The sequence below is a fragment of the Aspergillus lentulus genome (assembly GCF_001445615.1).
Source record: "Aspergillus lentulus DNA, contig: Alt01, strain: IFM 54703, whole genome shotgun sequence".
Lineage (NCBI taxonomy): Eukaryota > Fungi > Ascomycota > Eurotiomycetes > Eurotiales > Aspergillaceae > Aspergillus > Aspergillus lentulus.
This window is the reverse complement of record NW_028322123.1, coordinates 612,156-636,422: the sequence shown is the minus strand read 5'-3', so window position 1 is coordinate 636,422 and position 24,267 is coordinate 612,156. Positions and strand designations below refer to the sequence as shown.

Sequence of the window (24,267 nt, the reverse complement as noted above, 5' to 3'; positions counted from 1 at the left end):
ATCGGCGTTGGGCGGGGCTTTCCTCGAATCTGGCGTACCATTTCATACTATAAATTGCGGACGATCTCAGTTGTGTTATGCTTTCAACTGGCGTTTTTACTAGTAAAAGATATCAAGATAGATACCCATTCCAATCCAATTACTTCTCGTCATACTTCACCATTTACTGGTTTTTATTTGCTCCCATAGAAAGCTGCCGCGAGAAGCTGCCGACTATACTTACCACTATCTGTCTTCAGGAAATATACACAGTAGTTTCATGATGCTTTGCCTTTTTCTACAAGGACTTCATGAGTGAAAATATATATCCAAGTGATCTAGTATTTTATTGGTACACCTTTTCTTTCCTGGCCAAACAGAGCGCAAGACAAGAGCCGTTCACATGTACATGAGAGTGGAAAGAATTCCCAAAACAAAAATATGCAACCTGAAGTAATCCAAAAATCAAGCGATCAATGCTTCCCATTCGGAACAGGTCCCTCAGTCCTCTCAAGGTACTCCACCAAATCCTCAATCGTGCACACCTTGATCCCCCATCTCTTGCCGAACTTCAAGCACCCATCGCGCCTCATCATACCATTATTCCCCCGGATCTCCGGGATTCCCTCAACGAGCTCACCATCCTCCACCAACTCAGCAATCACACCGACAGGCGGCTTACCCGCCAGACGGCAAAACTCGACCGCCGCCTCCGTGTGTCCCTTTCTCTCGCGCACGCCGCCGCTCTTCGCCTCAAGCGGGATAATGTGGCCCGGCCGTCGGAAGTCCTCGAATTTGGCAGTTGGGGAGGCAAGCGTGCGGCATGTCAGGGCGCGGTCTTGCGCGGAGATCCCCGTCGTGACGGAGGGGTCGCTGGAGTCGATGGAAATGGTGTATGCAGTTCCCTTGGGATCTGCGTTCTCGACGACCATCTGGGGCAGGGAGAGGCGGCGGGCGATTTCAGGGGTAATAGGTGCGCAGATCAGACCACTGTAGTTCCAAAAGACGGAAAGTTAGCCCGTATTCAAGAAGCGCTCTGAGCGTTAGAAGTTGAGGGCAGGTGAGGGTGTACCAACCTTGTAAAGCGGACTAGGAACGCCATCTGCGCATCTGTGATCGACTCCGCGGCGATGATAAGGTCGCCTTCATTCTCACGATCTTGCGAGTCAAGGACGATTATGAATTCTCCGTTTTCTGTGTTGAGCATGAACCATTAGTATCTCCGTTTCCCAATCCTCGGAGCTCGCGCAGGTGGCGCAACAACCTGTGAGGTTAACTCACTAAAAGCCTTGATTGAGTCTTCGATAGAATCGAACTGCTGGCTGGGATCTGAAGGCGAAGGCATTGTGAAGTTATGCAATTGAAGATCGAGGCGATGGTAGGAAAAAAATGTATGAATAATTGTTGCCCCTCGGCAAGTTCACGCGGGGCAGCTTTGATGATGATTGAATCTCCGAATCGGCCGTAGAGGGGCTTGGGCTTCAGAAAACAACCGTCTGGGTAGTACCAGATGTCTCTCCAAGTATTGCGTCCCTCCGGTGATATATATCGAACAAGGTCCCTGCTCAATTGACCGGCAGTTGAGAAACCAGCGTGATTGTGTCAGTGACTCAATATCGGCACGCGGGGAAGTTCGGAGGCGGCGTGGACGGCTCAAGAATGATGCATGCAGATGAACACTGTAGACGACTATCAAAGCCTCAAGGATATCCTCAATTGATCCCGGAGTGATAACGGACGGACTCCAAGAGTGAAAATGCAAGAGGAGATTATACGAGCAAGTCAGCAAGAGTGCACATGATAGAAGCGTAGAAAGTCTCCCTGTCAAATCATCAGCGATCACTAATGTTTTGTCAGAAAGTCTAATGAGGACTCATCCTCCACTTTCTTTCCAGGTCCACCGGTCACCGCGGCAGATGAATTCACCGGCCGAGGCTGCCGACAGTGGCCGACAAACATGAGCACGGCCCGAATGAATGATGTGGTAGCGTCCATGGACCACTGGAGTGATCTTTGTTTCAAGAGACGTGATATGGGTAGGAGAATAGGCTGCGCTTCGCTGCTAAAGCCGTCGGAGATGATGTGTCTTTGTCGTTTCTTGGACGACAATTTGGAAGATCTGACACGACTGCTCTTAAAGGCTCCGCTTGATGGTAAATATCAGGTCTACGCGTGGCTCATATGAGGATAGTAATGCAGTGATCATTCCTGGTCATCATGATCTTAATGCGAACACAAATCTCGTATCCAAAACTCTGATAGAGCGACAAACATCTGTTCTGGTCTATGAAAGAGAGCGCTGTCTAAATGCTAAAGAAATCGAATTATCATGGCAACTATTTCCAATCACAGTCCGAATCCTCCCATACGCCGGACTTCGTCCGCCTGCCTTTCCAGCGCTCTGCGCATCCTTCGGGCGTACTCTCGTTCCTGTCGCTGATGTTCTCGTCTTCTATTTCGCAGTTCTGTGCGAGCAGAGTCGTCCAGGTCCCCATCAATAGACATCTCATCATCGTCATCTTCTTCGCCCTGGTTGTCACCGGAAGAGGCGGAGAGCACAACACGGCCAATTCGCTCTCCCGTCCAGACGAGGAGCTCATCCCCTGTCAAGTTCCCACCAGTAGGCAAGATCTTGCGAGCAACTTCACCATCAGACTGAGAGCGGAAAACGCTTCGCCAGAGCCCGGAGGCGCCCTCTTCCTCTTCCTCTTCTTCTTCGTCGTCGTCCTCGGCGACCTCGTCTGAAGCTTTGAGGCTCGATTGTCGGTTGTTCTGGCTTCGGGCCTGCTGTAGATAGGAGTTGAGATTGAAGCGGCGAACATCGACACGGCCGTCTCGTTCGACCCATTTGATATTACCCTCAGCGTCCGAGTAGACGATGCGAGTCCCGTGCGACTCTACAGACAGGACCTTCGATCTCGCGGCACTTTGACGGTTTTGATATACAGCATTCATACTGGAAGATACTTCCGGCGGGCTGTCTTCGCTGTTCAGGGACAAGGGTGTTAGATCATAGAGCTCGAGTGAGCCTCTTCCCTTGTATTCACCACAGGCTACCACTTTATGTGACTGTGGATACGTCGAGCATGATGATACAGGAAAATGGGGAGCAGGCATAGAAGTAAGGCCACAGAGACGGCCGCCTGAATGCACCGTGTTCTGTAGCCGAGGGAAGAACCGCCTGTCGTATTGCAATATGCTCGGAAAGCGGCCTGCAAGAAGAATCGTGTTCACATGCGGTGCGGGAGGGTGTAAAAGCGATAAAGGGCCAGGCTGGAAGAGAGGTGCATAGTCCGCGCCCTTTTGTGAGGGATCAGGGCTACGTATACGGTAAGGTGGCCGACCATCAGGTTGGAGTTGTAGAAGCGGGGAATCCGGACGCGCATAGACTTGGGAATCCGGCACTAACGCAGTGACTGGCTCCTCGCAACGTAGATTGATGGCCGCCTCTTCCTCGGAGGCTGACAATCGAGAATCGTGTATGTGGATACTCAAGGTGGTAGCCACGGTGAGCGGAACTGAGTAGTCTGTTTCCTGAGATAGTGCGAAGATGGACCAAGGATAACGCTGCTGTGAAATCACCTGAAGAGTTTCAAGATCGACCTCATTCAACGCATTTCCGACAGCCATGTAAGCCCTCCGACGTATAGAGTCCACGCTGACACTCTGGCCCAGGTTGATAAACTCTAATGCCGACCGTGAGACAGGATCCCGTCTTTTAGATAGATCTGCCATCAAGATCCCCGGGGCACTGACTCCGAGGACGCTTCCTTTTGTAGCCTTTGAATCGATGGAATGAGAATGATTCAGATCCCAGATGCAGACGCTCCCATCGTCAAGCGGAGCCACCACCTTGTTCTGTCTCGCCGAGCTCCAATCCCGGAGCAGCCCCATGCCCTTGACCTCACGGTAAATCTTCCTCCCTCCCGGGTCTTTCTTCGTGAATGGTTGCTGCAACCAACTGAACGACATGGGTCCATGTCGTGCGATGTATTCAGAGTACCAGTCGACATCCTCTCCCTCATACGAGGGGTCCCACGCCGCCGCCGCTCTCGCTCGCTCAGCAAATGACGGATTCTGCGATTCGTTCAGGCCAGACTGATCCGATGAGCCCCCATTCCAAAGGCTATGCTGTGGTTGAATTAAGGAGAGAAGCGACGTCTGCCCTAGTGAGCCCAAGGGCGCCGTAGATCTCGCATTCAAGCTTTCTGAAATACTCCGGTTCTGGCGGGCAGCTTCTGAAGCAGCCCATGATTCCTCATAACAGTGAAGTCTCCATCGCGTGTTATCACGCGCGAGAGCAAAGAACCGCTTCGAGACAGATTGAAGTTGGACCTGCTCGACCGGGGTAAGATCTAGTCCATAATAGAAGGAAATGCGTTAGTTATAGATTGTCACAGGTCATGCGGGGTAAGCTCTTCGCAGCTAAGGCGTAGACATCGACTACTCACAATCGATAATCTTGGAAAGAATCTCTACGGGGAGGTTTTCCATGGGTAGGATCTAGAAAGGCACAGCATGGAGGGCAGATAGAAGATCAAACCCGCTCACGATGTAAGACAGCCCAAACTGTTCCCCTCCTGATCGGGTTCCATATCCGTTAATTTCCCCGCGATCAACAAGCCTAGACTGACGTCACGTGTTGACTGGGTCTGAAGTCCAAGCTTGGAAAAATTTCATCACGAAGCTCTCATCTAAAAGAGGTAGCGTTCAGCTGGGGACCAGATCAAATGAGAAATGATTTCTATTGGTCTAGTATGCTGAATACGAAAAGAACCGCCTGTGTTCCTGCCAATATCCCAAAGCCAAACCATCGTAACTCGCGTCAATCGTACATTAAGAATAGAAACATAGTAGACAAGAAAGAAGTGAGAGAGAAAGAAAGAATCGAAAAGGATATAGGATTGGGTTGGCAACCCCGGAAGTCGTGTAACTTCAAAGCCAGCTCAGCTATCGGGTATGTAGACGGCATCCTTACAAAGGACAGCGACCTTCTTGAAAAAACGTCGCCATTCGAGAGGGTCACCCTTCACTTTCATAAACTCAATCTCAAAGAGCCCCTCTGAAACGTACTCGATGACTACTTTCCCCTGCAATGTGCACATTCTGCCATCTCTGGTGACGATTCGGATCATTGAAGATGTGTCTCCTGGAGAAACCGCGGGCACACTGGGAACAGGAACCCCCAGGCGGTGGAGAGCTTCGCACACAAGAGGAACGAGAATCTTGAGTTCCCACGTGGAGAAAAAGCGAGTCATAGGGCGAGCAGGTACAATGTCACGGAAGCGCTGAGCCTTTTGCGTTCTACTGAGCGGCACGGAAGGATGAGGCGAAAATTGCGACATGGAGGGCTCGTCCTCTAGATAGCCCGCCATTAACATGTCGTCGCTGGAGGAAGGCCTTCCCGTAGGTTGAGTGGACGAAAATACATCCGCCATGTGAGGTGTATCCCAGTCTACCAACATATCTCCCCTCGGCATTTCTGGCTGAGTGGAGGAGATTCTCGGTTCTGTATCCAAGTCTCCGTCGCCCAACCTCATCCGCTCCGGGTCAAAGCTGCCAGTCCTGTGCGGTCGAGAAAGCGGATCCTGGCTGAAATCGATGTGCAGCGATTCGAACATGGTCGTCGCTAGATTGATAGAGTCTCTGAGCTTGCCATCTAGGGCAAGGTACCGATTCTGTCGGGTAAACCAAGGATGCCGTCGCACATCCTCAAGGGAGAATCTGTTACTAGGGTCGACGTTCAGCATGCCGCGTAGCAAAGACAGAGTTGCTGTAGGCAGCTTCTGCCAGAGTTCATCACTCGTTCGTGCGTTCGTCGCAACATATTCATGAAACTCGTAGCTGCTGTCTGTCGGACTGTCCCACGGCGTGTTGCCCGCCAGTAAAACGAAGAGTACAATCCCACACGACCAGATATCCACCAGATCTGGGCGATAACCCGCTCCCTTGACCTGACCACGGTTGCTACACGATATGACCTCTGGCGCAATGTATGGAGGACTGCCGCAGAAAGTTGTCGAGAGCTTGGTGACCCCTTTGTACTCGAACAACGTCGCTAACCCAAAATCGGCGATCTTGAGATTTCCGTCGGCAGTTAAAAGCATGTTTTCGGGCTTGATGTCCCGGTGGCTGACCCCTTTTGAATGCATATATCCCACAGCACTGATAAGCTGCGAGAAGTACACATGAGCGATATCCTCGCCCACACCCTCGTCAGCCTCGATCTTGTCGAAAAGGTCTCCGCCCTCGGCCAGTTCCATTGCGATCCATCGCCATACGCTATCCTCGCCGGTCTGAAAGAACGAGATTATATTGTTATGGTCGCCGATGTGTTTATGTACCGTCGCTTCCATTTGCAACTGTCGAGGGCTGATCTTGCCATGTCGAGCAGCATACTCTTTATGGATGAACTTGACGGCAAAAATGGGGTTATCGGCGTTCGAGGGACAGGCTTTCTTTATACTGGGCAACGCATTAGTTGAAATTGACAACCCAACAAGCTAAATGTAGAAGCATCAGAACATACCAGGCATAGGCACCCTGACCGATCGTTTTGGAGACAATCCGAAAGGGCAGATCGTTAGGCAGCGGGGCAAGCTGAGAGTGGTGCATTGTGTTCAAGGCTTAAAACAAGCCCAGCCAGGACCATGAAAAATGAACGCTATTGATTCACGGGCGGCAAAGATAATTTCTCCCAGCGAGGTTCAGCGCAATACCATTGTTCTTTGTGGTGTCTTGGACACGACAAGCAAGGGTCAATGAGTCGAAAGACCATGGGCGTAATACGCGGTGCGCCGGGGAACGCGAGCCACTTTATCCTATTTGGGTAATGTGTTGATATGCCCGCCGGCCGCAGAAGTGAGCAGGCTGAAGAGGGTACGGAGTACCTCGTACTCCATAGCAACGATAAGACATACGATAGTACGGAGATAATAAAAGATGTAGCAATCTAGAGGACAGTATGCATAAGTGGGAGCAGAAGTATTAGTTGGAAAGAATAAACTCCATGCACTGGCATGGATTAACACAGTGGACCTCCGAAACTATTGCTTTAAAATGTCCGATATACAGTAGACTGGCAGTAGCTGATCCCTTCCGGAAGAAGCTCTCTTCTATCTAAAACAGCTGGCTCTGAATGCAAGTCGCTACAGAATGTAGAGCATTTAGAGTCATGACTTGAAACAATGTATCTACTGAGTCCTTGTAAATCCATTGACCGCTGAATCATCATGTAGATCTCTGGCGTATCGCTGTTTCACCTCAGTCACCTGCATCTCCTGTCAAAGTGATCTGACAGCCAAGGGGCTACTATTAAGGTCGATGCCAGTACACAGAGTACGGAGTATGTGTACGGGGATGCATCAAGTTGATAAATGACGTGGAATATTCAAGACAAGGCACTCAGATGGTCCAGTGAACAAGTCAGGCGCATCCAACTGCAGTCTTGCTCCTCTTTTGCTCTTCTCATCTTGTTCATTATTGGGCCTTATCTCTGATCCTGCTTGACTTTTCAAATTCGCTCAGTACCTTAGTCTAGTGGGATCAGGCGGGGGCTTCAACACTGGTTCCAATCGTTGCCAGGGGAAGCTGATGCTCTTCGTAAGGTGGAGTAAACAACGCCCCGTTCGCGACACCAAATCAAGTCTGCTCATATCTTACTCTCTTCTCTACCTAACTTTTTTGTCTTTAAACTCTCATAATAAAAAAACTTCTTTTGGAGATCTCAAGTATCACCCTTTCCTTTCTCTACTTGTCTCTGCTGCTTTCGATCTGAGGGTTCGAGTTGTGGGTCGATCCGGCGTTCTTGCAACCAACAGTTTCGCTGTGTTCGGATCCGTCGTCATTCCAGACAGCAACCTCACCTTGCTACTGTTACTAGCATTCCTCACACCGGGAACCGCTCCTCTAATCCATAATCGAAAAAGGGAAAGAATAAGAAGTCGGCCTCTCAAAAAGTGTCTGCAGACTTCTGTGATCTGAGCGGCCAAGATGGACTACGCGATGGAAGATACTCAGAACGCCACGCCCGAAGTTCTCGAGGCAAGCAAACTGAGCTCTGCCAGCCAGAGAAATGACACTCAGAGCGTGACAAAACGGTGAACACACTATCCTGCCAGCTGAATACGCTCCCATCGTGAACTTGAGTTGTTGTATACTGTACTAACAGGCTGTTCGACATCTTATAGCCTCCAAACAGAGCTGATGCAGCTGATGATGTCCCCCTCGCCCGGTGTCTCTGCCTTCCCCAACGCAGACGGCAACCTTCTCAACTGGACGGCCACGATCAGCGGACCCAACGAGACGCCATACGAGGGACTGACCTTCAAGCTCTCCTTCGCCTTCCCTAGCAACTATCCTTACTCGCCCCCTACGGTTCTCTTCAAAACACCCATCTACCACCCCAATGTCGACTTCTCCGGCCGGATCTGCTTGGATATCCTCAAAGACAAGTGGAGTGCCGTATATAACGTGCAGAGTGTTCTACTGAGCCTGCAGAGCTTGCTCGGGGAACCCAACAAGTAAGCTTGCACTCATCACTCGCTATACAATCACGTTGATGCTAACTGGCAGATAGCGCGAGCCCTCTAAACGCCCAAGCAGCTGAGCTCTGGGATACAGACAAGGAAGAATACAAGCGCCATGTCCTCGCACGGCACCGCGATATCGAAGATCTCGAGTGAAGCATACGGACAACTAGGCTATGTTCATGGCGTTTTCTCTATTTCAGGAGAGACCAAGGCTTGGTTTCTGCATTGCATGATCGGAGGGTCGGTGCATTGTTTCTTTGGCGTCTTATCTATCCCTAGGGCCCTTCCGGCTCCGGGCGCAGGTTCACTGCATATTGGCACATTGGGTCTGGAGTTCGTGCGTTGCTTTGGACATTTTTCTTCTTTGGATAATGTGGACCACAGTTCCACAGTACAGAGGAACTTGTGTCTCCGGAAATACATACCCTGATTTTCTTTTTTGTGTCCTTTTGGATCAATTTTCTATCTTTCGAATTGGAGTTTTATACCTGAGCATATGCTTGAGATTCCCCATCTTGAACATCAACCAAACGCTAGGACGGTTGATTGGTCGGAGGTATACTACATCCAGGACGACACTGCACTGTCTACCCCAGATCGCGAAACATGATAATAACAAGCTTGCTCATACTCTGAGCTATTGTTCGTTGCCGTACCCTGCGTTTGGAGGAAAGGTACTGAAAGCTCTGAGTGCATATTCATGATACCCCGGTAGAGCGCCTATTAAACACAAAGTCTAAACTTTTATCTTACTCGTCGACCTCTACATCCTTAAACTCCGCAACGATCCACTCGCAAAAAGCCTGGAAATCTTCATACCATTCCCGCAGACGGGCGGCCTTCAGCCCATCGCCTAGAATCCCATCTTCAATGTCAGAGGCCCACTCGGCATTTGATTGATCCTCATAACAGCTCCACCGGATGGAGTTCTCCACCATCATGGCGAGGCCTGTGAGACCCATATTTTCAAGGCCCTGCAGCGCCTGCCAGAAGTCGTGCGTTAGACCGTTCTTACCCTGGCCGAGGATGGCCGGGTCGTCGTTGCAGAGGGAGACGGACACGCCGCGGGCCAGCAGGGCGGGGAGCGGGTGCGATTTGATGGAGCTTGTGAGGCGGAGGATCTCGTTTGAGATGGGGCAGCATTCAATGAGGATCTTCTTTTCCTTCACGAGGTCAATGAGGAGGGGGTGTTTGTAGAGGGAGAAGCCGTGTCCGATGCGCCGGGTGCCGAGTAAGATTGCGTCGAAGAGGTTGTGGTCTGTCGCGTCACCGTCGCCGAGGCACTCGCCCGCGTGGAAGAAGAAGGGGATGGTCACGCCTTCCTCGACGCAGCGTTTGCGGAACCAGAAGAGCACCGGCACGAGGTCGACCAGCGGCCGGCCCTGGTCTTCCTGTCCGACGACGTCAAACCCGCAAATCACGTCTGGGAAGGCGAGTTTCGTCTCGATGCATTGCTTCATGCTGGCTGCCATGTCTTTGTTGGGGAAATTGCGGAGTGTGGTCCAGATGATGCGGGCGCCGTAGAATCGTCGGCCTTGTTCGGTGTTCTTGAAGTGTTCGAGTTCTTCCTTGAAGACACGGCACCACTCGAAGTAGCCTTCCTCTGGCGTATCGCGTCCTTCCCGTCGGTACTCGAAGACAAAAGCGATGCGAAAGTCCACGTATCTGATTCCGTCATTGGCGAGCTGTTCGAACATGCGGCGCAGGCATGCGCGGAAGATTGGCTCGTAGTTCAGAATGGAGTTGATGACTGGGAACGTGCGTCGGAAGATGTCCCAGATGGCGTCGACTCCGTGATGGTGAAGGTAGGAATGTTCGGGCCCGAGAACACAACGGCTCTTTAGCCACTCGCGGAAACCGGCCTCTCCACCCTTGGGAAATGACGAGGCTGCCTTTTGCAGAGATATCAGTCTTGAAGACTCGTAGGAAGACATCCACATTGTAGGTTTGTCCTCTGATTCCTCCAATGGCTGAGACGAAAACCGGAGGTAGAACGGTGCTTCCTCAAGCTCCTTCGCGGTAATGAGCGGTTGTGGAGCAGATATGTGCATTCCTGGGGTAGAAAAGGCCTGTTCGATCAGAAAATCGATATCGAACATGGCATCCATATGAGCATGTAAGAGGGACCCTTTGGGCATCTTCTGCACGATTTTCCACAAGTCGGTGTTTTCCATCCGACCCCTTGCCAGATGGAACATCACCCCCGGGTAGAGAATCTCATCGGCTCCGTGAGCTTGCTCCTGTGTCCACCCCTTGGACCACACTGTCTCGAGCTCACGAGCGCGGACCTTGGACACGATCTTGCATGCTCTGGCGGCCAGCGGGGAAAGGGCCTTGCGGAGATTGGCATCTATGCTGGCGATATTAACTCTTTGGAATTGAAGCTCATATAGAAATTGGAAATCTAACCATGACGTTGCTTCTGTTCTTCGAGGACCAGTGCATCACGACCCTTCAGATACTGCTGGATGAAGGGTTCCTCCACTTGAGGGATGCCTTCCTCCAGCTCCCACTCGGTATCATTTGAACCCATGCTGGGAGGGCCACTGGCAAGGAGAATTTTCGTTTATTATGGTCCTCGAAATGAACCAGAGTTCAGGACTATTCTAGACTGATAAAATTTGACAAGAACTAAGGTAAATAGAGATGATGATTAACTGAAAATTAGGCAATGCTGATCGCAGCGTGTGAGGGGATCGATAGCAATCCCCACTCTGGACCCCCAGCCATCACGGCCAATGTAAGGCCTGAGGCCGTTTTTGTCATCTCGATGAGGATCCTCAAGATTCCAACCTTAACTTAGACCTGCGTGAGCGGTTCAATGGATCAATAATCTCGTATATATCTCCACGTGATCCATGTTCAATAAGAAGCGATGTAACGGTCTCGTCCATCACCAGGAAAGTTGAGTTTAATGTGTTGTGTCTCGCTACGGAGTACTTATTTGAGTAGAACACCTCGGCCTGAGTTTCCCGGGGATTCCATGATTCGCCGTCCGTTAAGCACTATCCCCCGTCGGAGTTCCATGCTAGCTTCGAGCCAATTCACAGCATTCAACCTCAAACAAACCTTGGATAGTGATACTCCATGGTAACTTGAAAGCTGGAGAAACACGTGGCAGATACCCTCCAGGATGGTACGTAATGACTACAGAATCCGGGGTGGCAAAATGAGATTGCCCGTAATCTCGCTCAGCCCGAGGCCAACTTCCTAGGGAGCTAATAGATTCCACTTCGCCAACTCGCGGGTCTGGAGCTTATCTAATAATAATGCAAACCTGGGACCACCCGTTATGGGTCAAAGAATTCCTAGGGTTTTGACAGCACCACAGTAACAGCTGGTACTATATATTTTCTCGATTGCTATCAGTATTCCTTATCATAGGGACTCGAAGACGATAAGCTGTAACACACTGCTCCTCGACTAAGAGTGCACAAAGGATCAAGGGCAATCATCGGCAGAGTAGTAGTCTCAGTTCTCAGCTCCAACCTCACTGAGAAGCTGTATTTCATCGGAGATCTCCGATCTTATATTGCAGGTGTTCACGTGCCAAGGTGGCACAATACTAAAGTTAAATGGCTGACAGGGATAATACAGATACACTCAACTCAGCCTGTTTTCGCAGAGTTGATGATAACAAAGAAAGGGCAAGCTTATCATCAGGAATTGAGAACATTCCGAGATCGAACCAGCAGTCTCACGGAGTAACTGCGGGCAATACTTGACCTAGTTAGTGTCGGGCATAAAATACCCATCCCAGTAAACGAGCCTATCGAGGTGTCATGGAAACTTATGATTCGACGCACTGGGGCTTTTCCTGGACTGTTCTATTTTTCTTTTTCAGTTCTCTGCTGTTTTCCCGGGGCGCCGTAAGCCATTCTGCGACATAGTGTAGTTAGCTTGATCCATAGTTGTCTGAGGGTGGCGGGTAGAATTTTTAGCTGGAAGACCCCACAAGCTTTAGCCCTTAAGCCCAGTCAATGTCCACAGTTCACCAGTAAACGGTTATTTCCCACAAGCACAATAAAAAGCAATCCTCGGTAGTTTAACGCGACGTCAGGATGAGATATACTGCCAGCTTGTGTGGCAAGTGTCGCAGTAAATGTATCCTTAGATTCTGTAGTATATCGGCCCGTAGAAACCAATGTTAACAGCGAGTCAGGCTCCCGAATGCACGGTAAATGAATACCAAGAACTTGTACTGAATACCGTCAAAAGGCATGAGGCACACGACCGAGGAACCGCGTGAGGACGGAGCGGAGAAAAAAAGCGCGGGTCACGGCTACACTCGCTGATCAGCCGCCAATCTCCTTGCAGAATTTCCTCCAGACTTCGGCCCATGTCCTTTTTAGTGCTGTAACACCGGAAAGTCTTATCGACCGTCGAGGGCATCGTTGGGTCTTCATTCGCTACACTGCTGAAAAGTGAAAAATATTATCGGGGCGAAAAGATAAGTAACCAGACGCCTCGACCTTGGCTTGATGCACGGCTATACTTGGTTCCTTAGCCACCAAGGCGAGCAACTGTAGCCCTTCAGAGAATTTTCTTTTCACTCTTCTCACCTGTTCTATCATGATCCTTGTCGGCGTCGAGCACTAAGACATTCTATCTTTCCTGCTCAAGGGTATCTCCAAACCCAGGACGGATCAACGAATCCATTGGACCGCTGGAGTGGCTAATTTCACACTTTGCTGGAATATGCAACTTGTGTAATCTCCCCGCACCTGCTGGTCTGATAAGAGAGAAACCCTAGTCGATCAATTGGAATCCGGGCGCAACGCTCGTCTTTTGTTGGCTTCAAAAGAGAGTTTTGTCTCCTCTCTCGGTTTCTCCTCTCCATCTTATCCGACAGCTATCTCCAGCCCCATCCGAAGTTAAATTGACTTGGTTGCCGCCAAATTCTCCTCCCTCCATCCTTTTCAGAGGTTCGCGTCTTTTTCCTCCGGATAAGACGTTTTCGACACCCTGAAAGGTTGTCGCATTCTTGGAATTAGTGATTGTGCAATAGGAACGGGACCACAAATGGCGGATGACAAGGCTATGGAGGTGAACGAGGCATCTCCCCACGAGACAATGCGACATGCAGATCCTGCGCTGAATCCCACAAATCAACATCACCACGGTCATCCCCACCATTCGGGACTGGCCGAGAAGGGTCCAGAAGAAGATGTGATCTATGCCAAAGATGTCAAAGGCCTGGTCCACGACCCGACTGTGGAGGACAAACACGCTCATAGCCAGAGTTCGAAAGATCTCGAGGAAGCAGGTGAAAGCTATCCATCGCGGCCCTTCTATCGCCGCTACAGTAAGTACACCAAGCATGTCGTGTACGCTGTCGTGTGGCTTTTGTTCACCGGGTGAGTTGTCTTCCCTTTCGACTGCACCGCATCTTCTGGCAGTCCTGTTTGATCAAAATCGAAACTCATCCGTTGTCGTCCCTATAGATGGTGGATTGCTGGTTTGATCCTCCATCGGCATGACTTGGGCTGGCTCATCCCGTTCCTGCTGTATCTGTGCATCACCTTGCGGCTTCTTACCCTCTACGTGCCCGTGTCCATCGTGACCAGACCGGCCTATTGGGTCTGGGACCATACCGCTCGGCCATTCGTTCGCCTGATCCCCGAGAAATTGAGGATTCCCGGCGCGGCGCTCTTGACCATTGCGGTCATTCTCGTCGGCTCATTTGCGTCGGAAGAGACCGCCGATAACACCAGAGCCAACAGAGCTGTCAGTCTCTTCGGCCTTGTCGTCTTCGTCTTCGCCTTGTGGCTTTCGTCGAGAGACCGCAAGAAGATCGTCTGGCACACCGTCATTGTAGGAATGTTGGTGCAGTTCATTGTTGCTCTCTTTGTGCTTCGTACCAAGGCGGGTTACGACATATTCAACTTCGTCTCGACGCTGGCCAGAGAGCTGCTGGGCTTTGCCGACGACGGCGTTGATTTCTTGACGGAGCCTGGCTTCGCAAGCAAGCACACGTGGTTCTTGGTGACCGTCATCCCGGCTATCATCTTCTTCGTATCTCTTGTGCAGCTTCTGTACTACTCCGGCGTCCTGCAGTGGGCTATTGGTAAATTCGCCGTCTTCTTCTTCTGGAGTATGCGGGTCTCTGGCGCCGAGGCCGTCGTGGCTGCTGCCTCCCCCTTCATCGGACAAGGTGAATCGGCCATGCTTATCAAACCCTTCGTGGCGCACCTTACCATGGCCGAAATCCACCAGGTGATGTGCTCCGGTTTCGCTACCATTGCAGGCTCCGTGCTGGTCGCCTATATTGGAATGGGCGTTAACCCTCAAGCGCTGGTTTCCTCGTGTGTGATGAGTATCCCTGCTTCTCTGGCCGCATCCAAGTTGCGTTGGCCTGAGGAGGAAGAAACTCTGACGGCTGGCCGTGTCGTCGTGCCCGAGGACGAGGAACACAAGGCTGAAAATGCGCTTCACGCTTTCGCCAACGGTGCCTGGCTCGGCATCAAGATCGCGGGTACGATTGGGGCGACCCTCCTCTGTATCATCTCCTTCGTTGCCTTGATCAACGGTTTGTTGACCTGGTGGGGACGTTACCTCAACATCAACGACCCCCCCTTGACCCTCGACCTGATTCTTGGGTACATCTGCTATCCTATTGCCTTCCTCCTCGGCGTCTCCCGCGACGGAGATCTGCTCAAAGTGGGCAAACTGATCGGTGTGAAGCTTGTCATGGTAAGATTATATCCTCCCACCCTTCAGTCACCTTTAGCGGGGACCAGTCACTAACTCAATCATCTTCAGAATGAATTCGTCGCCTATAGCGACCTTCAAACCAAGCCCGAGTATCAGGAACTCTCCGTCCGCTCTCAGATCATCGCAACGTATGCTCTCTGCGGTTTCGCCAATATCGGCTCCCTGGGTAACCAAATCGGTGTGCTCAATCAACTCGCCCCCCAACGTGCGGGCGATGTTTCCCGTGTTGCAGTTAGTGCCATGATTACCGGCGCCCTGGCTACTTTTACCAGTGCGGCTATCGCGGGTCTGCTGATTACGGAGGAGGGCAAGTACCTTAGTCAGTGAAGATGAGATGCGTCCTCACTATTGCCTGCAAATTATGGGAACTGTATTTTTATCATATTCATTTTGCGATTTTTGACGTGATGAGCTGTTAAATAAGCCTGTGGATTCAATCTCCTAAGTAATGCCATTAAGGGCTCTGAGGGTCCAGATCCTTGTCACCGCTTCCATTCAAGCGAGTTACTCAACGGCATGTTTCACCCTTTCACAAGCTTGAGATAGGGCTTGAATGTAATTCGTATACCCATGAAGTCACCATGACCACGTGATCATGAAGAGGACAATGTCAGCGAAGAAAAAGGAGAATTCAGTAATTCGTGAGCCAGCTCAAAATGTGAGGAATGCGGGACACCTTTTAAATAATATACCTTTGGGCGCTTACGCCACTTTAATGGTTCTATTTCGTCTCTGAGTCACAGCACAGGATGTCGGGGAGCTGATATGGGATAGCCTGGTGCTTGGCCCAAACGGGTATAACATGCCATGTTCCCCAGGCATCTTAATCCTTGGCGTGTCCGAGAACTAGAGATGGGCAAGGGTCTTGGGGGGTTACTCCGTAGAGTCGACATCACTTGCCACTATTGAGAGGCAAAATAGTATTATTACAGAGAGCTTTTCAACACCCTCACACAGCTTACAATCTTTGTTTAGAAGGAAAGGGTTTTAGACAACTCAGTATCTCCGGGAACCATCAACAAACACGCACGTTGTTAGTGTGATTTGGCTCCGCCTTAGCTCCACCTGACTATTGCGGTGCTATCAGCGCCCCGGAACGTCATTCATCCTACAGTATCAATCAATCAATCATCAACCCTCCGCGTAACTCTCGCCTTTGCGAGATCCTCCATTTACAGAACTGTCTTCAACACGATCATCTTCATTATTATGTCCCTGCTCCGAAATGACACACGAAACTCCTAGATGAGCCGCCGGTTGGCTCGTTTCGCCCAAGATGGCTTACTTCTTGCCCTCATTCTTCCAGAAACGGTTGCTCCGATATGCCTTGTCTCGGCTCGAGCTTGTCGACACCGAAGCACTAGATTTAGATAGTTTGGGAATCCGATGGGGCCAACGAAGCACTGTCGAACTTCGGGATATAGGCTTGAGGCTTGAGGTGAGTTTATATCGTCGGCAGACATCCCATACTACTAGACAGCTCCACCCGGCTTGAGCTCAGTGGACGATGTATAGCTAACAACTATGGTATTTTTTTTGAACAGAAACTAGCAACACTTCTTCAGCTCCCTGCCTCGAGTGAACTGCTGAGCGCTAAGGTCCAGTTTCTCAAGATCACCGTCCCTGCGGATATCTACAGTAGCGGTATCATCTGCGAGGCTAGCGGAATCGATGTGCATCTCCGACTACCATCAGAAGAATCTTTCAGTGCAGCAAAGGACGGAAATCAGAATAGTCGTAGGCCATCTCAAGCTGGTAGCCATGACGCTAGTGGCGACCACATTCTTCCGACTCCGGCCGATCTTGCGGAGTCGTTCCTCGATGCCGAACCGAAAGAGGAAAAGGAGGAGTTACAAGCTGCTATCACGTCTCGATCACAGGTGCTGCACCGTACATCAGCGTCCATCAGCGACGATGAGGAAGAGCTTGGTCTAGGAAACGAGGGGGTATCGCTGCCCAGTTTTGTTGCTGCTTTTTTGAAGGGAGTCGCGGAGCGCCTGCAGGTCAGGGTCGAGAATGTTTCAATACGAGTCGATATGGAAACGAAGCAGGAGGGGGTCGTCAAGAGAGAACCGGAGAATAAACCTGATATAGTGACGGGACTTCTTACTGTGCGAGAGGTCTCCGTTGGTGCCGTGAGCAGCACAACGTCCAGTCCTGAGGAAGAGAAGCATTCTCGTAATCGGAACCGGCCCATCGTTATTTCTGACATCAATATGGCTTTGATATCCGAACCGATAGTTTTCTCCAACTATTCCCGATTCGCTCCGCCCGCTTCGCCGACTACACCCGTGCAGCCAAAGTCAAGCGAGCCTTCGAGCAGGATTCCGTCACCCTTGCCCGGGCACGCATCGGACGCGCACTCTGTCCTAGCTATGGCGCGATCGACAATCTTGGAGCCACCGCAAGAACATTCAATTCAGGATATAGAAGAACCCGGTGTGGGTCGAATGGAAGGATCCGCCTACACGTACGATGGGCGGTTTTCCGATGCCGATACCGACAATGAAAATCGAAGTGATGGATATCTGGAAGACTCGCAGCAGTTTTTGGACGATGATAAATTATTAGACAACCCTGCATATCTTGACTCCGTCATTGACTCCCAGTTGCATGACGATGATCTAGAGCCACCAGAGGACCTCGTGCCTCAAGATGATCAATTTCCTCCCAGCAGTGAAACACCGCGCCCTAAGACACCTGAGGTGCACATGCACCGCGAGACTCCACCGTCAGACATTGACACGCACCATTCAGCCCCCTTCTCACATTACGGTGATGGGTCCTTCATGGACAGATCCCCACACGGCAGTCAACCTTACCTCGAGACTGCTCACGTCGTAACTCGGGATGTGTCACATGATGCCCCCTCATTTCCAGGATCTTTACACTCTAGAGAAACTTCAGACAGGCAAACAGCGTCTCCTTCGGAAGCTGGTAGCGTGGGCTCATCTGATTTTGCCAATGGCGGCGAACTTTCTGAGTCCAAGTTGTTCTCCAATGAAGAGGCTCAGAGTATGTACATGAGTGCTATCAGTCAAGGTTCGAGTAGAAGTTTCGTTCCCAATATACCAGGCGCTTGGGATCTGCCGGAGTCAACAGTCGTACGAGATGTGCACGCAGGCACAGGGCCAACAGACGCGGCAAGTGCGAAACAGGATGTGCAAGACGAAACGTCTATATCTACACCAAAGCTCACTGCTCAGTCAGCCTCGACCCTTACAGAGAAAAGATCATTCGGCGAACAAAGTGAGTGCCCGTCTGAGGCACGGGAACCTGATTTAACACCGTTCTCGCCTACGCTGAGCAAGCTTTCAGATGTTGCCAAGCGGTTTCTCCGTATTGATCGAATATCGATATCGATCCCTGTTGATGAAGATAGACGTCATGCGGATGAGACTGTCCGTTCAGCAGACGTAAATTCAGCAAGTGACAGCCTGAAAGACTCTGCAATGCGTTCTGGTCATTCGTCAGCCGGATCCGAATTGCTCTCTTCCACCATGTATGCTTCCGCACGGCTTCGCAGCGACTCGATCAATTCAGCCGCTTCATCCGAGGGCACCCTGCCCAGATCGCCGCATCGTCAAGCAAACAAGGCCGACCAAGATCCCATCTCGAAATCTCAGCCGGGTGACATTGCTGTCGAAATATCATCTGTAGATGTACGATTCGATAATGCGACTGGGTGGCTTGTTGTCAAGGCCGGCCAAAGGGTTCTTCATGCCTTTGGTGGTAACGGCGGGGATATTTCCAGTGCAAAGCCCGCTCCAGAACCTGTGCAGGCCCGGCACCGTCTCGCTCTCACTCTCCATAAGTTTTGCATCAAATACGTTGATCACATTCCCGGTCAAACGTATGGTCTAGGCGACTATGACCCCCATTCCTCGTCACTTTTTGGCTTGCCCCATGAAGATATCATTTTACGAGCGACGGCATCAGGTCTAACAGCCCGCTACTTGGCTGATAAAAATGTTACAAAGTTTGGCCTAGACGTCTCAAAGTTCGTATTTGGCTTCGCCTCGGATGACTTGATCTCATTCAGTGAAAGCTTGAAGATGCGGGAGTCCACAAGAGATGTCCTATCACCTGTGAATGGTGATTTCTCTCTTTCTCTGACCAAGTCTTCCGACTGTGCAAGCCTCACCATTACAACTCTTCCGCTCCGGCTATATCTTAATGTTCAGCGCCTGGAGGAAGTCGTCGGGCGGGTTGGCGGCCTCAGTACTATCCTGGAGCTCGGAAATTCAATCTCTTCTGTCTCCACCGGTAGAAACATGAAGAAGGATTCTCCACGACGGGCTCGTGGCGTTCATTTCGAGAGCTCACCGCCGCCTGAGAATAACATTCAAGCCAATCCCCGACTCCCCTGGAAGGTGAATGCTCGAATCGGTGGAATCGTTCTTGATGTTGCCGGTGAGACACATTATCTCAGGTTGAAAACGACAGCCGTCAAGGTTGTCAGCCGATTTGAGGGTATAGGCGTGCAGATTGACAAAGCCAAGTTGAGTGGGCCATTACCTCTTGACGACTCAAGAGATGCGCCGGCAAAAATCAACCTGAGCAACATCCGCGTGGAGTATCTCTACTCCCCAAAGGAACCCGATCTGGACCGGCTACTGGCCATAATAACACCGTCGAAAGATAAGTATGACGAAGACGACGACATTATGTTAGACACGCTGTTCCGCCAGCGTAGACAAGGCTCCGTTCTTCGTACTACAGTTGCGGGTGCGAAGATCGTCGTCTCGCGCACCAGTGACCTCGAGTCACTTTCTCAGCTTGGAGAGGAACTGGGCAGGTTATCTACCGTCGCAAAGTATCTCCCCGAAGATGATCGCCCAGGCATCCTCACTCTCTCTCTCATTCGAGAACTTGAATCTCAAGTCTACCTGGGTGGCCCTGTCGGAAATATCACGACGTATCTCGGAAACGCCGAAGCTGCTTATATCAGCATGCCGTCTCTCATCGCTACGCAACTGGGAACAATCAAAGTTGTCCGAAACGGGAGCGAGGAGCTCGTGGGTGAAGCACTACCGGCGAGCGGGAGCCAGGGTCAGAACCAGAGCCAACTTCCCATACTGATGGCTCGCTACATCGCTGATGAGATGGATCCAACTATCAAGATTAAGTCTCACAATTTACGCGTAGAATACACCATACCGTCCATCATCGCGTTCCTTGGACTGAGCGAGGACCAGACGACAGGAGATGTCGCTGCTAATATGGCCAATTCTTTGGCCAATATTGCCGTATCGCAGCACTTACAGCGAAACGCTTCTGAAATTTCAATTGGTTCAAAAGACCGGCAAGCGTCCGCAAAGCCAAGCAGGCTTGCATTTGCCCTACGGGACTGCGTCCTTGGGCTAAATCCTCGCGGTTCAGCGGCGAAAGGCCTGGTTGTGTTAACGAATGCTAAGTTTTCAGCGGCTATTCCCGACAGTGGGTGTTCAGAAGCAATGCTGGATCTCAAAAAAGCGTCCATCATGGTCATTGATGATGTCAAAAACATGGGTTTGGCGGGAAATCTTCACCGTGGTAGATCAACAATTCCGCAGAGCGACCAAATTCAGTCCTTCATTGATATGGGGTTTGTCCCGGTATCTTCCATATCATCTGCAATGGCCACCGTCAAATTGATGCAGCTGGACGATGACGGGACGAAGTCGTTAGACGTGGAGCTCAAGGATGATTTCTTGATACTCGAGACCTGTGCCGATTCAACGCAGACCCTCATCAGCATCATAAATGGGTTGCAGCCTCCCACACCGCCAAGTGTGGCCGTCAAATATCGGACTGAAGTTTTGCCCATAGAGGATATGCTGGCTTCTTTTTCCGGAGACGCATTCGCCATGGATCCACCATCTGAGCAGGCAGAGATCCCGGAAGCTCCTACTATTGCTGAGCCCGAGGACGGAGGGCCACGCGTAGAAGACGAGCTTGAGTATGTGAGCGACTTTTATCCGGTGAAGTCAGGGCCAGATAACCTGTCCCCCAGTGTGAGCGCAATGCCATCAGAGTCGAATGATCTTTTGGACAGCTTCCATTCGCAGTACTATGTATCCTCCAGCGTCTCGGATCTGGAATTCAAGGAAGACCATTTCGCCAACCATTCTGCTATAGGAGGAACGGCTCATCGTTGGGATTCGACCCAGAACACATATGGGTTAACCGACGACTCAAAGATCCGTAAAAGTCCGCTGCGGATCCGAGTCCGGGATGCTCATGTTATCTGGAATCTGTTCGATGGATATGACTGGCAGCGAACCAGAGATACTATTTCGAAAGCTGTGAAGGACGTGGAGAAGAAAGCCACGGAGCGGCGCGCCCGAGCTGGAAGTCGGACCTCACCAGGTTTCGAGGAAGAAGAGGAATCGGTTATCGGCGACTGTCTGTTCAACTCCATATATATTGGAATACCTGCGAACAAGGATCCTCGAGAGCTTCGCAACGATATCAATCGTAACATTGACGATCTTGCCAGCGAGACAGGCAGCTATGCGACATCTACAACTATCACTGGGGCCACCGCACGTCAAAGCCAGTCGCCTTCGTATAGAGGAAGGAGATTGAAATTGTCTAGGAGTAAATACCACAAGATGACGTTTGAGCTGAAAGGCATTTGCGCGGATTTCGTCGTCTTCCCTCCTGGCACTGAAGAGACGCAGAGTTCGCTCGACGTGCGTGTGAACGACCTGGAGATCTTCGACCACGTTCCTACGTCGACATGGAAGAAGTTCGCCACCTATATGCATGAGGCAGGCGAGAGGGAAAGTGGGGCCAGTATGGTTCATTTGGAAATGTTGACTGTGCGGCCTGTTCCAGAGCTGGCAGCGTCCGAGCTTGTTCTCAAGGTCAGCACTTTGTTACCCACGTTATGTAATCTGAACAGCTGTGTTAACACTTTACAGGCAACTCTTCTCCCCCTGAGACTGCACGTAGACCAGGATGCGCTGGACTTCATCTGCCGATTCTTTGAGTTCAGGGATGACTCTGCACCTACGCCGAGTTCACCAGCCGACATTCCATTCTTGCAACGAGTGGAAGTTAACGCCGTGCCTGTCAAACTTGACTTTAAGCCCAAGCGCGTAGATTATGCCGGGCTCAGATCAGGCCGAACGACTGAGTTCATGAACTTCTTTGTCCTTGATGGCGCGGATATGGTCATGCGGCATGTCATCATTTATGGAGTGTCCGGCTTTGATAAACTGGGTCAGACACTCAATGACATATGGATGCCAGACATCAAGAGAAACCAACTTCCGGGTGTCCTTGCTGGCCTGGCTCCCATCAGATCTCTAGTCAACGTGGGAGGCGGTGTTAAAGACCTCGTCGTGGTTCCTATGCGAGAGTATCGCAAGGACGGCCGGATCATCCGAAGCATCCAGAAAGGGGCGCTCGCTTTTGCCAAGACCACTTCCAATGAACTCGTGAAGCTTGGTGCCAAGCTTGCCATTGGCACTCAAACGGTCTTGCAAGGAGCTGAGGAGATGCTAACCACACCGACCGCGTCAACACTGGGCTCCGAAGAAGACATGATTGACGAAGAGGAGGCGAACAAGATCTCGCCCTATGCGGATCAACCGGTGGGTGTGGTACAAGGTCTTCGGGGTGCCTTCCGCGGCTTGGAAAGGGACTTGCTTCTCGCACGGGATGCCATTGTTGCTGTTCCTGGCGAAATCGTGGAGAGTGGTAGCGCGAAAGCTGCCGCTAGGGCTGTTTTTAAACGCGCTCCAACCGTCATCCTTCGACCAGCGATTGGAGTCTCTAAGGCCGTTGGGCAGACGCTCCTCGGCGCTGGAAACACTTTGGACCCGAGCAATCGCCGAAAGATAGAAGATGTAAGTGTCGTGGTGAACTATGTCTCTCAAGTTTGCTTGCTGACTCTCCTGCTTAGAAATATAAACGCCATTAAGATTGTCGACCATGTTGGGCAGTTTGACCTTACCTTGTGCTATTTTGACCAAGATGATACCTTATTTCCATTGCTCATATCTCAGACGACTCGTTTATGACGATATGCTACGATTGTTACTTTTTTTCTGCTCTATATCCCCCATTTCCAGACTGTTCCCGGTACATATTGATTAGCTGACAGGCGAGCCTTTTGAGATCAATGCTGTCTACGATGATGAATGACTTGAGAAACGTTCACGACTTTGTTCATATTCCCGTCGAAGCATAGATTGGTGTTGGGATTTTTGTCTACTAGCCTTGCATATGATGAACTCAGCGACTTGCTAATCTTCAAATAAACTGGAATGAGATTGCTCCATGCTGTCCCAGCAGAGAGGGTTCTGTAATGAAGAGGATAGGTTCTGTAGATGTGGGCTGCCTGTTTTAACAATCCGGTAGATTCTTAGAAAAGAACCAAAGCCCTCCTTTATTCGCCTTCCAAAGTTACACAGACACAGCAATGCCAGAGTGTCAGCGTAGTCTGCTCAGCCCAACGAATTCCTCTCCTGGGCCGTTTGACATGTGCCGCTGCCACACCCTTTCAAGTTGATATCAGACAATAATATCGTCATCATTGTCGATGTCTTCCTATTGAAAAAGTCTGTAGTAAGCCAGGGCCCGCAGTGAAAGGCTACTGCAAGGGCCAGCGACGAATAAAACCCCCAGAAACGAGATTCGCCTCCAGATCCCTACCAGGAGGCTTAACTCTCTTCGTTAGTGGGTGCTCGCAAGCCCAAACTGAAACAAAGATGGCTTGCAGTTCCTGGCAGTAGCACTACCAGAAAGACCAGTGATCGATCGCCGTTGATCGGGGGCCAAGTGGATCGTCATCGAAAAGAAAAATTGATGGGTCATCTGGTGTGACGAGGGTGTGGTTGATTCTGCTTCGGCATTGGGGCCACGTTTCCTGGTGCCCAAGTTCCCAACTAGGTGGTGTGGAACTGTGAACTGTGATTCTGTGATGGGTGAGATGATCGTTCATTTGAAGTTGTGAACTTCAGTGGATGACGGTTGATGGGGAGGATTCTAGATGACTGGTCATCGTTGTTTTGGGTGGGTTTGAGGCTGGCGATTGGATGCGGCCGAGTTC

The 24,267-nt window shown here is 50.8% G+C and overlaps 6 protein-coding genes across 6 annotated transcripts; 3 read left to right on the top strand and 3 right to left on the bottom strand.

Annotated features, from left to right (window-relative positions):
- Nucleotides 1-452: 452 nt before the first annotated feature.
- Nucleotides 453-1,324, bottom strand: ALT_0184 (3,4-dihydroxy-2-butanone-4-phosphate synthase RIB3; the record flags this gene model as incomplete). The annotated part of the gene is made up of 3 exons (XM_033561490.2): nucleotides 453-969; nucleotides 1,056-1,173; nucleotides 1,261-1,324. The coding sequence occupies 3 exons, from the start codon at nucleotides 1,322-1,324 to the stop codon at nucleotides 453-455; spliced, it is 699 nt and encodes a 232-aa protein (XP_033417381.1).
- Nucleotides 1,325-2,325: 1,001 nt separating this feature from the next.
- On the bottom strand, nucleotides 2,326-6,594 carry ALT_0183 (serine/threonine-protein kinase chk1; the record flags this gene model as incomplete). The annotated part of the gene is made up of 3 exons (XM_033561492.2): nucleotides 2,326-4,334; nucleotides 4,958-6,444; nucleotides 6,509-6,594. 3 exons carry the CDS (start codon nucleotides 6,592-6,594, stop codon nucleotides 2,326-2,328), a joined length of 3,582 nt encoding a protein of 1,193 aa, XP_033417383.2.
- Nucleotides 6,595-7,971: 1,377 nt separating this feature from the next.
- Nucleotides 7,972-8,663, top strand: ALT_0182 (putative ubiquitin conjugating enzyme (UbcK); the record flags this gene model as incomplete). Its single annotated transcript, XM_033561493.2, has 3 exons — nucleotides 7,972-8,078; nucleotides 8,169-8,501; nucleotides 8,558-8,663. 3 exons carry the CDS (start codon nucleotides 7,972-7,974, stop codon nucleotides 8,661-8,663), a joined length of 546 nt encoding a protein of 181 aa, XP_033417384.2.
- Nucleotides 8,664-9,259: 596 nt separating this feature from the next.
- Nucleotides 9,260-11,043, bottom strand: ALT_0181 (putative CECR1 family adenosine deaminase; the record flags this gene model as incomplete). The annotated part of the gene is made up of 2 exons (XM_033561494.1): nucleotides 9,260-10,860; nucleotides 10,920-11,043. The coding sequence occupies 2 exons, from the start codon at nucleotides 11,041-11,043 to the stop codon at nucleotides 9,260-9,262; spliced, it is 1,725 nt and encodes a 574-aa protein (XP_033417385.1).
- A 2,489-nt stretch (nucleotides 11,044-13,532) lies between these two features.
- Nucleotides 13,533-15,551, top strand: ALT_0180 (NupC/NupG family nucleoside CNT transporter; the record flags this gene model as incomplete). Its single annotated transcript, XM_033561495.2, has 3 exons — nucleotides 13,533-13,867; nucleotides 13,955-15,203; nucleotides 15,273-15,551. 3 exons carry the CDS (start codon nucleotides 13,533-13,535, stop codon nucleotides 15,549-15,551), a joined length of 1,863 nt encoding a protein of 620 aa, XP_033417386.1.
- Nucleotides 15,552-16,500: 949 nt separating this feature from the next.
- On the top strand, nucleotides 16,501-23,136 carry atg2 (autophagy-related protein 2; the record flags this gene model as incomplete). The annotated part of the gene is made up of 4 exons (XM_089598932.1): nucleotides 16,501-16,662; nucleotides 16,790-22,075; nucleotides 22,133-23,062; nucleotides 23,119-23,136. The coding sequence occupies 4 exons, from the start codon at nucleotides 16,501-16,503 to the stop codon at nucleotides 23,134-23,136; spliced, it is 6,396 nt and encodes a 2,131-aa protein (XP_089456596.1).
- Nucleotides 23,137-24,267: the final 1,131 nt, after the last annotated feature.